General features: G+C 34.0%; 1 protein-coding gene across 2 annotated transcripts in view; it reads right to left on the reverse strand.

Annotated features, from left to right (window-relative positions):
* SLC1A1 (solute carrier family 1 member 1) overlaps positions 1–15,744 on the reverse strand; it is a 108,914-nt gene that overhangs the window by 44,237 nt on the left and 48,933 nt on the right. For both annotated transcript variants that reach the window (XM_031962188.1, XM_003762127.4), the window contains exon 2: positions 12,949–13,089. In XM_031962188.1, the coding sequence (XP_031818048.1) occupies positions 12,949–13,089 (141 nt within the window). The remainder of the gene's footprint in view (positions 1–12,948; positions 13,090–15,744) is intronic.

The following is a 15,744-nucleotide window of genomic DNA, read 5'->3' on the forward strand; positions in this document are numbered from 1 at the left end:
TTTGGGCTATATGGTAGCATATAGAAATGCTGATGATTTACATGGGTTTATTTCATAGCCTGCAACTGTTAAAGTTGTTTTTTCAAGTAATTTTTTAGTTGATTCTCTAGGATTCTCTAAGTATATTATATCATATTATCTGTGACGTGCAAGTTTTGTATTCTCATTGCCAATTCTAATTTCTCCAATTTCTTTTTCCTCTCTTATTGCTGAAGTTAGCATTTCTAGTATAATATTGAATAATAATTATAATATTTGATAATGGGCATCCCTGTTTCTGCCCTAATCTTACTGAGAAATATCTAGCTTAATTACATTACATATAATGCCTGCTAATCTATCATTGGTCTATTATTTTAAGGAAAACTTGACTTATTCCAATGCTCTTTAATATTTTTAATAGGAACGGGTGCTGTATTTTTTGAAAAGTTTTTTCTGTATCTATTGAGATAATCATATGAATTCTGTTAGTTTTGTTATTATTATGATAATTTATGCTAATATTGTCACTAATATTGAACCAACTTTACATTCCAGGTATAAATCCCACTTGGTCATAATATAGTATCATCATTATAAATTGTAATCTCTTTGCTAATATTTTATTGAAAAAATTTGCATCAATATTCATTAGGGAAATTGGTTTATACTTTTCTTTATTTGGCTCTTCTTGGTTTCTGTACCATATTTATGCCACAAAATGAATTTATAAGACTCCACTTATTTTTCCAAATAGTTTATATAGTATTGCAATTAATAGTTCTTTAAATGTTTGGTAGAATTAACTTGTAAATATATCTGGTTTAGAAATTTTTCCCTAGGAAATTACTTGATAATTTGTTCAATTTCCTTTTCTAAAATGAGGTTGTTTAAATATTTTATTTCTTCTTTTCTTAATGTGGGCAATTCATATTTTTGTAAATGTTCATCCATTTTACTTAGATTGTCATATTTATTGGCATAAAATTGGGTAAAATAGCTCCTAATTATTGCTTTAATTTCTTCTTTATTGGTGGTGAATTTACCCTTTTCATTTTTGATACTGGTAATATGTTTTTCTTCTTTTTAAAATCAAAATTAATCAAGGATTAATTTATTTTATTATTTCCCCCATTAAACTAGCTCTTAGTTTTGTTAGTTAAATAGTTTTCTTATTTTAAATTTTATTAACCTCACTTATTTTCAGAATTTTTAATTTGACATTTAGTTGAGATTTTTAATTTGTTCTTTTTCTAGTTCCTTAGTTACATGACCAATTCATTGATCTCTTTATTTTATTCATATTAGCATTTAGAGACATCAAATATTCCCTAGAACTGCTTTGATTGCATCCCACACATTTTAGTATGTTGTCTCTGTTGTCATTCTCTTTGAAGAAGTTATTGATTGGTTCAATGATTTGTTGTTTGACCCACTCATTCTTTAGGATTCTTTAGAATTCTTTTACTTAATTTCCAATTAATTTTTAGCTTATTTTTTCATGGCTCTTTATTACATATAATGTTTATTGCATCATCTTAAAAGGGTGCATTTAACATTTCTTCCTTTTTACATTTGATTGTGAGGTTTTTATGCTCTAATACATGGTCAGTATTTGTGTAGGTGCCATATACCACTGAGGAAAAAGGTGTATTCCTTTTTTTTTTTTTTTGCTGAGGCAATTGGGCTCAAGTGATTTGTCTAGGGTCACACAACTAGGAAATGGTAAGTGTCTTAGGCCAGATTTGAACTCAGGTCCTACTGACTTCAGGGGTGATACTCTACCAACTGTGCCATCTAGCTGCCCCAGTGATTTCTTTATATCTCCATTAAATTTTCTCTAGAGGTCTATTATATCTAAGTTTTCTAAGATTCTATTTACTTCATTAACTTCTTTCTTGTCTATTTTGTGCTTAGATTTATCTAGTTCTCAGAGAGGGAAATTGAGGTCCCTCGCTATTACAGTTATGTTATTTCTTTCGGTAATTCATTTAACTTTTCTTCTAAGGATTTGGATGTATACCACTGGTTAGTATTAATATTACTTCATTGTCTATGGTATCTTTTAATAAGCTATAGACTCCTTATTTTTTTTTTTTATATTTTGCTTTTGATAAGGATTGCTACCCCTGCTTTTTTTTTTTTTACTTTTGCTGAAACATAATATATTATACCCCAATATTTTACCTTTATCTATGTGTATCTTTCTGCTTCAAAAATGTTTCTTTTATGCATTTTATTAATAGACTTCTGGTTTTTAACCTACTGTGCAATCTACTTCTATTTTGTGGGGTAGTTTATCCATTCACATTCACAGTTATGATTACTATGTATTTTTTCCCTTTATCCGTTCCCCCCTTTATACTTTTCTCTCTGTTTTTACCCTATTTCTCCTTACCAGTATTTTGCTTATGACTCTCATATTTCTTGATCTGCTCTCCCTTCTTTTAGCCCTCCTTTCCTTCCCCTCCCATTTCTGCCCTCTCTCTTAGCACCCCCTTTCCCTTCTCTTTCCCCCATTTCCTTCTACTTCCTATTTCATAAGATTCATTTCTATACCTAACTGAATGTGTGCATTATTCACTCTGAGCCAAATCTGATGAGTTAGGTTCAAAAAATGCTCATCCCACCTCCTTTCTTTTCCTCTACTGTAATAGGTCATTTGTGCCTCTTTATGTGATGTATTTTATCCAATTCTGCCTTTCCTTTTCCTCTTCTCTCAGTGCAATCCTTTTTTTTTTTTACCCTCTTACTTTTTAAAATATCATCACATCAAAGTCATTCTTTGTTTATGCATACTCCTTCTACCTGTTATAATAAAGTTATGATTTTCAAGAATTACAAATATCATCTTTCCAAATAGGGATGTAAACAGCTTAATCATATTGAATAACAATTTTTTTTTTCTGTTTACCTTTTTGTGCTTCTCTTGAGTCTTGTATTTGAAGATTGAATTTTTTGTTCAGCTCTGGTCTTTTCATCAGAAAAGTTAGGCCCGCTTTATTGAATGTCTATCTTTCCCTGAAAGTTGTGCTCAATTTTGTTGGGGTTGATTCTTGTTTGCAATTCCAACTCCTTTGCTTTTTGAAATATCCCTCTGATCCTTTAAGGTAGAAGATGCTAAATTTTGTGTAATCCTGACTGTGACTCCTTGATATTTGCATAGTTTCCTTCTGGCTGTTTGCCATATTTTCTTTTTCACCTAATAATTCTGGAGTTTGGCTGTAATATTCCTTGGAGTTTTCATTTTGTGGTCTCTTTCAGGAGGTGATGAGAGAATTCTTTCAATGACTATTTTGCCCTCTGCTTCTAGGATATCAGGGCAATTATACTTGATAATTTCTTAAAAGATGTTTCCCAGACTTTCTTTTTTTGATCATGGCTTTCAAGGTTTGTTCAATATTTTCCAGTAATTTAAAAATGATCTCTCCTGGATCTATTTTCCAGGTAATTGTTATTCCAATGAAATATTTTACATTTTATTTTATCTTTTTATTCTTTTGATTTTGTTTGACTGATTTTTGATGTTATTATTGAGTCATTAGTTTCCACTTGCCCAATTTTAAGTTTTAAGGAATTTTTTCCCTTCAGTTATTTTTGAATCTTCTTTCCATTTGGTTAATTCTACTTTTAAAGGAATTGTTTTTCTCATTTAGGCAATGGTTATTTTCCCTACTTGGTCAATTCTATTTTTTAGGAGTAGTTTTCTTCAGTCAACTTTTATGCTTCCTTTTCCAAGTTATTGAATTTTTTTCATAATTCTCCTGCATAACTCTTATGCCCTTTCCCAATTCTTCTTTCTTATTATTTGATTTTAAAAGCTTTCCTGAGCTCTTCAAAAAAGGACTTTTTAGACTTGAGACCAATTCGTATTCCCCTTTGAGGTTTCATATGTAGTCATTTTGACATTGTTGTGCTCTTCTAAGTTTGTAATTTGATTTTCCCTGTTGCTATAGTAGCTTTCCATGGTTAGGACTCTTTTTTTTTGTTCCCCCCCCCTTTTTTTTTAAAGTAGAGGACTACTCCTGGAGTACAGGGGGTATTGTCCCAAGTTTCTTGTGCTATGGGCTAGAAGCCTGGTCACTGGCTTTCCATGCTGGGGCCTGAGATGCTTGCCACTTGCCCACTGCACTGGAGTGGCTCAGCCTAGTCACACCTTTTGTACTGGGGTTCTGAGATCAGCAATTTGCCTTTTGTGTTGGAGTTGGGGTTTTTACAGCTCGTCTGCTGTGCCACCAGTCTGCTGAGCTAGATTGAAGAGTCTCAGTTATAGATCTGTGCTGTGGCTTAAAAGTTTCCATCTGGCTTGCCTGGACATGCCTGAGTTGAGTTGCTCTCCTCTTTTTAACCAAATGAGATAGATCTTTGCTAATGTCTTTTTCAGTTATGTTAAACTGGAAAATTGTTTTACTCTTTTTATGGGTTCTGTTGCTCCAGGATCTGTTTAGAGACTTGAGGGAAACTGGGGAGGGCTCAGACAACTTCTTGATTTCTTCCTGACATCTTGGCTCTGTCTTGACCATTCTTCCTAAACAAAATGCCTTTTTTTATTTTATTTTTATTTATTTATTTATTTATTTTAATATGTTCCTCAATTCCATCTGAATCTAACTTTCAACATTATTCCTTCCAAAAAGCTAAGTGGTACAATAGATAAAGCACTGGACTTGGAGTCACAAAGACCTCAATCTTCCAGGTCTAGCCGCTGACATTTGCTAGCTATGTGACCCTTGATGAGTTACTTAATCCTATTTGCCTCAATTCCCTCATCTATAAAATGAGAAGGAAATGACAAATTACTCGGATATCTTTGCCAAGACAATCCTAAATTGAGTCACAAAGAGTTGGACACAACTAAAACAACTGAATAACAACAACTTGTCCTGGTAAATAGCAGAGACAAAGCCAGGACTTATCATTTCACTGGTCTAGAAAACCAAAAATGAAGAAATTACTTCTATCAAGTAGGTCAGCAGCAACTTCTGTACAACAGTTTTACATACTTATCTAGGGCAACTTAGAGTTGCTTGTTTAGAGTCCCAGCCTATGGTGGGATTTGAACCCAGGCCTTCTTAGCATTCAAGACTGGTACTCTGTTTTCTCTATTACTGCATTTCTTGGTACTTGCTACTTCTACTGCCACCACTGCTACTACTACCACTATACTATTACTACCTCTAGTACTACTACTGCTACCACCACTGCTACTACTACTATCACTACTACTGCCACTAATACTACTATTACTACCACCATCACTACCACCACCACCAATACTACTCCTACTACTATTACTACTACTACCACCACTATCACTATTACAACTACTACCACTACTACTACTACTACTGCCAATAGGAATGCCACTGCTATTGCTACTACTATTACCACTACTAGTACTACCACCACTATCACTATTACAACTACTACCACTACTACTACTGCCAATAGGAATGCTACTGTTATTGCTACTACTATTACCACCACTAGTACTACCACCACTATCACTACTACTATTGCTGCTGCTACCACTAGTGTGTGTATATATACATGTGTATATATAAACACATAAAGAAAGAGGGAGAGAGGAGAGAGAGAGGGAGGGAAGGAAGGGAGAGACAAAGAGATAATTTATAAAGCACTTTCCTTATAATAACTTATTTAGGTAGATAGTGCATCTATAATTATTTCCCTTTTATAAACTGAGGGAAAAGGTGTATAGAGGTTAAGTAACCATTTGGAGACTTTATAGCAACATGTAGTCAACAATACGATATGGCAGTCAAAAAAGCTTTGTTTGTGATAAGAAGAGTAATGTTCCCAAAAGAGGAGATGACAATTCCTCTGTACTCTTCTCTGACCAAGTCCCTCATGTTCAGCTCTGGATGTCACATTTAAAGCAGGATGTTGTTAAACTGGAGAACATTCTGAGGTTGTTGAGGAGCCATGAGTTATGCCATTATCTAGATGTTTGGCTTAAAAAGACTTAGGGGAGATATGAGAATTATCTTTAACATTTGAAGGCTGCCATGTGGAAGAGGGATTAGGTTTGTTTTGTTTAGCTCTGGAGGAAAGAGCTAGACAGATCATGTGGAAATTTCAGAGAGGCAGCTTCAGGCTCAAGTAAGGAAAATTTTTTCTAACAATTAGAAACATTTTACTTTTTAATATCTTGTGAGGTAAATTAGATGACTTATGAGATATTTTCCAACTCTGATCTTGTGATTATATAAATTAATCAATGATGCAGAGAAGTAATAGAGGTGTGTTTTAAATTCATGCTATTCCAGACTCCAAATTCATTGCTCTTACCCAAGTTTTATTGCCCTTTAATTCTATAAAATACTAGTTATTTCTCTATTCTTCATTCTTTCATTTCTTTATAATGACAGTTTATTATTTACAATAGAGTTCAATGTATTCTGCTTTCCCTATTAAATAGTAGACATCTTGAGAGAAGAGATCCAGTCTTCTTTTTCTTAGCACAGAACCTGGAACACACTTAATAAATGTGTGTTTTCCTGCCTCCCTCCCTCCCTGGATCCCTCCCCCTTCCTCTTTTTCTTACTCTCTCTTCCTCCCTTCCCTCCTCTCTTCCTCTCTCTCTCCCTCCCTCTGTTCCTCCCTCCTTCCCTCTCTTCCCCTCTCTTCCTCTCTTCCCTCTTCTTTTCTTCCCTCCTTTCCTCTCTTCTTCCCTTCCTCCTTCTCTTCCTTCCTTCCTCCCTCCCTTCCTTCCTTCTCCTTACTCCTCCCCTCACACCCTCTATTCCTTCCAATCTATATAGCACTTCATAGAGAGATTTGCACATAATGGGTACTCAAAAATACTTAACTATTACAAATAAGCCATCAAGAATTTTCCTAAAGTTTATTCCTGGAAAATTCTGAGAAAAAAAGAGTCAGATATTTGACAAAGAACAGTCCAACAAAGTCTGACGTAAGCATAGGAAGAAGAAGCAGAAGAAAAAAATTCTTGTCCCTGGGCTTTTCAAGAAGGACTCTGCTCAAAAATTTTCCAGGCCAATTTTCCCAGTTACTTCCTAGCAAGTCAATCAGAGACTTAAGGAAATGCAGAGAGTGTGTTGGACCCAGTTTACATAAGTTTGAAAGAACTAATAATTAAATTTTCAGTGTGAACAATTACACCCTTGAAATCAGCATAACTACATATTAGGGCTTGATTTACTTTATTGTTCATTTGATAGACTTAGTAAAGTGATGGAGAAATGTTAATAATTTGAATTAAACTTAAAATATGTTGTGATATTTTTGCTACTATAGAACTGCCTTTTAAACATTTTTCCAGCACACTATTATATACAAGTGACTGTCTGGAAATTTTATATAGCATTGTATTTTGAACAGATAAAATGATTTTGTGGTATCAACATTCCCCAAGATGATGGAAGTTATAGGCCTGATTCAGTATATTCTAGATGATTCTTATGGGTTGTTTTGACTCTAAAATTCCATATTTTCATGCCAATAATGCTGTTTTAGTCTGTAGGATACTTGTTTCCTTCAATTTTCAGTATAGTGGCTATTTAGGACCATTTGGAGATCATTTTCTGATCTCCAGAATTCTGAGCTTATATTTAATAAAGTTGCATAGGAAATAGATGATTAAAATGGGAAAAAAACATTAAAAATAATCACATGATATAGATAGTAAATGAAGCACTACAGGAAAGGCCATTCTTGGACCATGAAATTTCCTATATAGAAGGGATCTTTATTTGTATATTGTACAAATGCTTTTTTTTCCATGTGAATAAAGTGGGAACCAAGAGAATTGCATGGAAGCCACATTTACACAGCATTTTATGGTTTACAAACCAACTCCATGAGCCAATTTGTATATTTATTATCATACCCTTTGAACAAAGAAGGAAACTAAAACCCAGAGACCTGTCTTGCCACAATGCAAAGGCCACAGATGTAGTAGGAGCCAAGATAGGAACTCATGTTCTCTGCCTTCACACCTCTGCATTGTACTACTTTGCTTTCTGTTGAATTGACTTGCAGCTGGGAAAAACTGGGAGAAAATCCCATCTGGAATATTTAGTGCTTATCAATGATTATTGATATCCATAGATTATTTGCAAACTTGAGTTAAGTGTAAAATATACTTCAGAAGTTTAACCATATAAATGTCTCAGATCATGAATGTTGGTCATTTTCAAATAGTCTCTGCACAATACAATTATACCAAAGTGTGTATATATTATTATTGAAGTGATCTTTATTAAAATCTGATTGTCTATTCATTTTTTCCCTTTGATTGCTTAATCTGGACCATCCTTCCATGTCATTTCTGTGGACAGATAAAATCAATATGACCCTCATGAATAATAATATGAAGAAAGTTTTGAGGATTAGAAATTAAACATTCATTAAAAAACCAATTATAACAACAACATAAACGTTCCTATCAGTCTTCTAAGAAAGTAAGGCATTATTTCTCTTTGTAAATGGTGTTATGTCATATAGATAATAAAAAAAGAATAGAAAATCAGGTACCTTGAAAACTCATTTGTTTTGTGTAAACATAATTTATAAGCAAATTTTCAGGAAAGCATCCATTGTGTGAAGCGAGAAATACAGTTAATCTTTACTATACTGTAGTTCTAGAGCATCCATTATAAATAGGCATAGTATCTTACAAAACTGAATAGAATATTTATTTATGAATTTTTAATGGTTTGTCTATTCTAATCCTGAAAACTTTATATGGTTAGTCATGAATGATGCTATTAACTTTATCTGACAGTATTAATTTTATTTGCATGGAAGAAAAGGGAATTAAATAACTTGATGAATATACATACATATAAACAGACACATATATATATGTTTATGATGAGTCTAACTTGAGATTTAGTTTAGGCAAGGAAAAATCTTAAATATGGCACCTTTACAAACAATATTACCTTTGAACATTCTGTCTCATCCATAACTTTCTGCTCCACCCTGATTAACTTCAGTGTTTCAGGGAAGAGGGAGGAGGAAAGGTTGGGAATGAACAGGCAATATGCTCTAGAAGAGAACATTTTTAGCTTTCTTGTGGCCTGCTAATTTAAAGAGTGAAAGTCATTTCCCATTAACACAAGGGTCACATCACTGCACATTTTATTGCCCAAATGAAGGCAAGGTCAAAGATTCCTCTATTGGATGCTCCCCTATCTGTTTTTTTACCTTCAGTCTGAAGAAGAAGAGGCTGAGGATGGAGGTAGAGTTGATATATTGTTTTTAGGTCTGTTCTGCCTGGCTCAAGGGAGGAGAATTCAGAGCCAGTAAGTAAAGGTTTCTGCTTAAAGGAAACCCTTTCTAATAATTTGAGCTCTCCTAAAGGAATGTTAGATTTCCCTTCTATGGAGATCAACAAGTAAAAATTGACTGACTGTTTGGATGACAATTTGGGATTGTTGGGGAGGCTATTCCTACTAGGGTATAGATTGGGCAAATGGTTTCTAAAACTTTACAGAAACCTTCACATCTCATGATTAGTCCAAGTATTTCTTACTTCATTCAATGGATACCTTCCTAAAAAGTTGCTTATAAATAATACATATGTAAAACTGACGAGTTTTTAGTGTGCAATACTATTTTAAAGTATATTCCCACCTAATATAAACTCCTAAGTGAATAGGGATTGTTTCATTTTTTAGTTTGTATCCTGGTTTGATATATAGTATGTGCCTAATATATGTTTATTATTTATTGATTTCCATAGTAGCTTTTTATTTAAAGAAATTCAGCAGTGAATTTATTTTTAAAGCAAATGTTCCCTAATACAGTTGTGCTAGAAGTTAAAATTTTTGTGTATTGAATTCTCTTAAGACTATAATTGAACCATACTGATGGGACAGAAGGTGTAAATAAAAAGGATGCTGGATTTGGAGTTAGTGGACTTTGGGTTAACTCTTGGTCTTGGTTCAAGTCCAGCAGTGTCATTGCTACCATGGGCAAAAAATTTAAGCACTTGAGGCCTCAGTTTCTTCAATTGTTAAATGAAGAAGTTGCATTAAATGATCTCCAAATGGTCCTAAATAGCCACTATACTGAAAATTGAAGGAAACAAGTCTTTGGCAGCAGGTATAGCTTTTAAAGTTTCCCACTTCCCTTACACAAATCCTATCTTATCTACCTGGTGGAAGCTAAAGACAATGAAGATAGAGTACATGGCCTGAAGCCAGAAAAATCTGATTTTAGGTTTGACCTCAGACACTTAATATCTGTGAGACTCCGGGCAAGTCCCAATATTCTTCATGCATAAACTGAGGGAGATCAGGACCTCTAAAAACTTTTCTACTCACAATCTCTTTTTGGCTGAATAATTTTACATAACCCTGGTTATATAGATATATAAAATAGATATACACACCAAATATTTATTGATAATAAATCATAATGTCAGACCCCTCCACCTTCATTCATGAGTCTCCATGTAGGATAATGAACCACAGTTTAAGGAGCAGGAGATTAGATGATTTTTATGGTTGCTTTTAATTCTAAAGCCTATAAGGCTAAGCATTTTTTCATTGTCATATTCTTGAATAGGATAAAAACAAAGTAGGTGCCATCAATTGTAGAATGGCTAAATAAATTGCGGTACTTGCATGTAATGAAATATTTAACTACATTATAATAAATGACAAATAGAAAACTTATGAATATGGCAAGGCTTATATGAATTGATGTACAGTGAAGTAAGTAGAGCCAGGAAAAAACTGTAGGCAATGAATACAACAATGTAAATGGGAAAGAGACTTGTAGACAAAATTGAATGCCGAGTAAATTATAATAACTAAGTTTATTGTTGTTCAGTCATTTTTCAGTTGTGCCTGACTCTTTGTGACCCCATTTGAGGTTTTCTTGGAAAAGATATTGGACTGGTTTGCCATTTCCTTTTTTCAGATCATTTTACAGATGAGGAAATGGAAGCAAACGAAGTGAAGTGACTTACCTAGTCACATAGATACTAAGTGTCTGAGGCTAGATTTGAATTCAGGAATTCAAATCTTCTTGATTGTAGGCCTGGTGCTCTAGCCACCATGCCACTTAGAAACCCCCCAAACTTGTACCAGAAGATTTAAGAAAGTTCATCTTCCCTTCTTTGCAGAAGTAGGAGCTTTTTCTATAATTCTTTTTATTCTACAAAGGGTTTCCTTCACAATAAATCTGTAAGGTGGACAGTTCAAGTATTATTATCCCAATTTTAACAGATGAAGGAACAAAACTCAGATCCTGAGTAACTTGCTAAGAGTGATAAAAGCTAATACTTTGCTAGAGGTATTGGCTCTCTTGGCTATTCAGTAGTTGCTCTACTGTGATGGCACCAGAAAACTCTTTGTATCTTTGCTGTGGGCAGTATCACATATTACAATATAGAATGTCATTTTTTGGAATCACTGGTCCTAAGCTTCAATCTCAGCTCTGACACTTAACTGTGGTCTTGGGGAAATTCCTTGTCCACAGTGATGTATAAAAAGTTTGAGAGACATAGTTTCTGGGTAATTAATCATTTTTATTAATAATGAAAGCAATAATTAATAAAAGAGGTTAATGACACTCTTGAATGCTGAAGACCCCCCTTATGGAACCTATTCAACCCTTATATGCTCTTGGAAGAATGGGTGTTCTTGAGGATGGCAATAGATTCCAATTGGCTAATAATTATTGAGAAGAATGAATATTATAGTGAAAGGTGGATCTATCCTAATGAGGGACTGGGGGAAGTGACTCTGATCACACAGTCTTGGTCAAAGAGGCTTTTCTATATCCATATCATCCCATCTAGGGTAATCTAGACAAAAGGATCTATCTCCCCTACCCAAACCCAACACAATGGGCTGGAATTCACCTCATATTAAATTCTTTGTTAAGTTCTCTAGAAAGTATGTCTCACTCAGGATTGAAAGGCAAATACCCTGGAGATTCTGTAATCTCATCTATCAACAATGCCCTTTAGAGACTGAATAATCTATGAGCTTCTGAAAAAAAAATCCTGCTTCTAATTCAATGATTCATTATTAATATTAAGAGAGAAATAATCAGTTTTCTCACTAGGTCTCAACTTTCTTATTTGCGAAATGAAGGATTTGGATTAGATGTTCTTAGGTTCCTTCCAGCTTCTGCCTTTATCCCAATTAGACCCAATGACTGGAGTCTAAAATTCTGTTATATTATAGAAGTAATGCAGCAGGAACAACATTTGTCCTCTGATGCTTACTACCTGTGTGATCTTGGTGAGCTTGGATAAATCTCAGTTTTCTCATCTAAAAAAATGAGGGTTGGACGTGATAGCCTCTGAGATCCCTTTCAGCCCTATGTTTGTGATGCTATCTCAATTAAATAGATATAGATTCAACCTATAGCTACCTGGAAAATCTTTTTTTCGTCTACATTCTTCAAGCTACAGAAGCCTAGAAGGGGAGTTATATGAAATGCTAGTAGAACTGACATCCTTGTTTTGCCAGAGGACACTGGCTGGTACTTAGATAACCAAATGTTCTTTCTCTTGCCTCCTGTCACTGAGTGTGAGTTTATTTATAGCAACTCTGAATAATAGTGTCTCCCTTAGAAGAACTATTATCTGAATTAACTAATGAAGACCTAAGGAGAGACAGACAGACAGACAGACAGACACAGACAGATAAGAAGCATATAGACAAAAATACAGAGAGAAAGGGGGGACAGATAGAGAGACAAGAGACAAAAACACAGGGAAACAGAGACACAGGCACAGAGAGACAAAGACATACAACAAAAAACATACACACACAGAGACAGAGAGGCAAGAATTGAGAGCATTAACATTACCTAAGTTCATTTGTAAGTCTCTCACAAACAATTCCCCCAAAGGACAAAACCACTGTCCAAATGCAAAAGCTCTTGGTATGACTGAATATGTCTCTAACTGGTGAAACCCAGCAAAGAGCTAATAGATATCAGTTTTTCTGAGAGTACCTGTAATCATGCTGGATATAATGAGAGGCAAGATGATGAGCTTCAACATTCGCATTAAAATCTCTCCAGGAAAGGCAAAGTAGAACTTGTCCAGGTTTGAGAGCTTGCTATATTCTCGGACCAGTACTCCTACTCCAATCCCTAAAGGGGAGAGAAAATAAAGTTGGACTCAAGATTGTTTTAACCTCCTTAGCATTTTATCCACAAATTAAAGACAAAGATAGCCGAATAGAACCATTCAAGAGGGTCCATAAAACAAAACAAAACAAAACAAAACAAAAAACAAAAAACCCAGGATCATAGATTCAAAGGTGGAAAGAACCTAGGAGGACACCTTGTCCAATCCACTTATTTTACAGATTAACTCACTAAGGTCCACAAAGGTTAAGAAGTGATTTCTCCGAAGAGCACATAGTTTGAGTTTGAATCCAGAACCTCCAACTCCAAAACCAGTTTTTTTTCCTCATATCCAGCTGCATTTCTTTTTGACATTCTCTCAAACACCTGTGAGTGGAGGCCAGGAATTTACAAACAACCTCATTTTCTGAAATTATTGTATTCTACTCTATTCTACCCTACCTTACCCTACTCTATCCTATTCTACTGTACCTTATCCAGTCCTATCCTAGTCTAGTCTTTCCTAAGGAAAAACAAGGTTATCTGAGGAAATAGATAGTACTAGTTAATAATTAGGCATAATCAGCCATCAAGGCTGTATGCATTTTTTTTTTTTTTTAAATAAGAGATAGGAGCTAGACCTTTTTTGGTAACTGAGGAAATTCCTTCACCTGAGTTTAAGAAAGTGATCTAGAACAAAGGTTTTTGAACTGTAGATCATCTCATATGGGGTCATATAACAATGTGGAAGTTGTGAAAAATTTGACAGTAGTAAAAGGTATCACATATTTTAGCCAAGATTTAATTCTAAGTAAAAAACAAGCCTATCCATGTCATTAGTATGTAAATTTGCTTTTGTCTTTAACAAATGGTATAAGTATATGCACACCAAAGAATTGTTTGAAAAGAAACTTCTTTGTGATTTGTTATCAGTAAATGTTTGATTTGTATAACTGTTATTTATATCTACATATATATATATATTTATATATCAGAGGTCATATAAAAATTTCTCTGGTGAAAAGGGATTGTGAGTGGGAAAGTTTAAGAAGCCCTGCTTTCCTTAGCTGGGGCCACAAAGTTAACATGTGTTAAAGACTATTCTTAAACTCAAGTCTTCTTTGCTCTGAGGTCAAATTAGGTATCCATATTGTTTCTCTTTGTTTAAAAAAATTATTTTATAAAGTTTTAATTTTTTAAATAAAATAAAGATTATTTCATTTCATTATTCACTTTTCACAGATAATAATATTTTATAATGAAATAACATTTATTCTACAACAAGATAAATTGATTGAGACATAAATTTTATTTATTTATTATAACTGTCCAATGGGTAAGTTGAAGTATTTCATCTGAAATATCTTTTTGAGCAGCTTAGTTGTAGTATCATCTTAGATAGGATCTTGGGTTAGGATATTACTCAACGTAGTTGAAATATTTGCTCAAAAAGATGCATGCTTTAATTCTGTGTACACGTTAGAGTTATATCATACTTGTGTGATTGGGAGTGAACCTGAGCTAAAATCCATAGATAAAATCTAAATAATGTAATTTATCCTATTCAAGAGTGGGCAAACTAAGTTCCACCTGTACAGCTTATAAATTAAGAATGATTTTTACATTTTAAAATAAAGGTTGTATTCAAAAACATAAAAAGGGCCATACATTTGGATGGAATTGTCAAAAAAGCTCTGGAATTGAGGTCAGAAAATTAAAGTTTCAGCTCAAATGTTAGTTATTTTGGGCAAATCATTTCAAATTTCTGGCTTCGATTTCATGTCTTTAAAATCAAGCCATTACAGTGTAGTGGACAGATCATTGGGCTTGGAATCAGAAAAATGTAACTTTGAATTTTGCTTTATTCATTTACTAGCTGGGTGATACCAGGCCACTCACAACCATTCTGTATCTTAGTTTCCTCATTTGTAACATGTAAAATGTAAAATTTGTAAAATTACATACATTTGTAAAATAGGACTCAATGCCTTTTCAGGTCTCTTTAAGGTCCCTTCTAGCTATACATCTAATAGTTTTGCACTGAAATGCAAGGTACTCCCAAATGATATTGCTAGCCCAAAACTTTGGATGTCAGTTCTGTTTTTCCCACTGATTTGTATTTTGTCAAATATATGTCTGCAACTGCTAGAATAAAAAATTCTATAAATATAAATTTATATTTTCAATAGGCATTTATTAAGCACCTTATATGTAGCAGGCACTATGTTAAAAGATGTGAATGCAAGAAAGTCAAAACAGATTTTGCTTTCAAGGAGTTCAGCATTTAATTTAAAAACATGTTCAATTCATTCTGGACTTGGTAAATTCCCAAGGAGTGAAATTCCACTGAGAGCATTGTTTGTCCTTCATTCTTCCTTCAGGGAGTAGTCCTTAAGTTTTGTAAGACCTTGCTACCAGCAGGTTCTACAAAGCTAAAAAAATACTCTCACTCTAGGCCTTATAGACGATTTTTCTCTGGGGCTCAGTCTAACAAAGTTTAAAGTCTAATAAAGTCTTCAGAGACTCGGCTGCCGTATCATGACTTTTTTTTTTTTGGCTACAGTATCTCAAAAAACCATCAGCTAAGGTGGAAAGGGGGTTGTAATCAACCTTGGTATAGGAAGTGTCCACACCAAGGAAATCATAAAACTTCCAATGTACCAAAATATCAACTTCAAG

The sequence above is a fragment of the Sarcophilus harrisii genome, chromosome 1 (genome assembly GCF_902635505.1).
Source record: "Sarcophilus harrisii chromosome 1, mSarHar1.11, whole genome shotgun sequence".
Classification (NCBI taxonomy): Eukaryota; Metazoa; Chordata; class Mammalia; order Dasyuromorphia; family Dasyuridae; genus Sarcophilus; species Sarcophilus harrisii.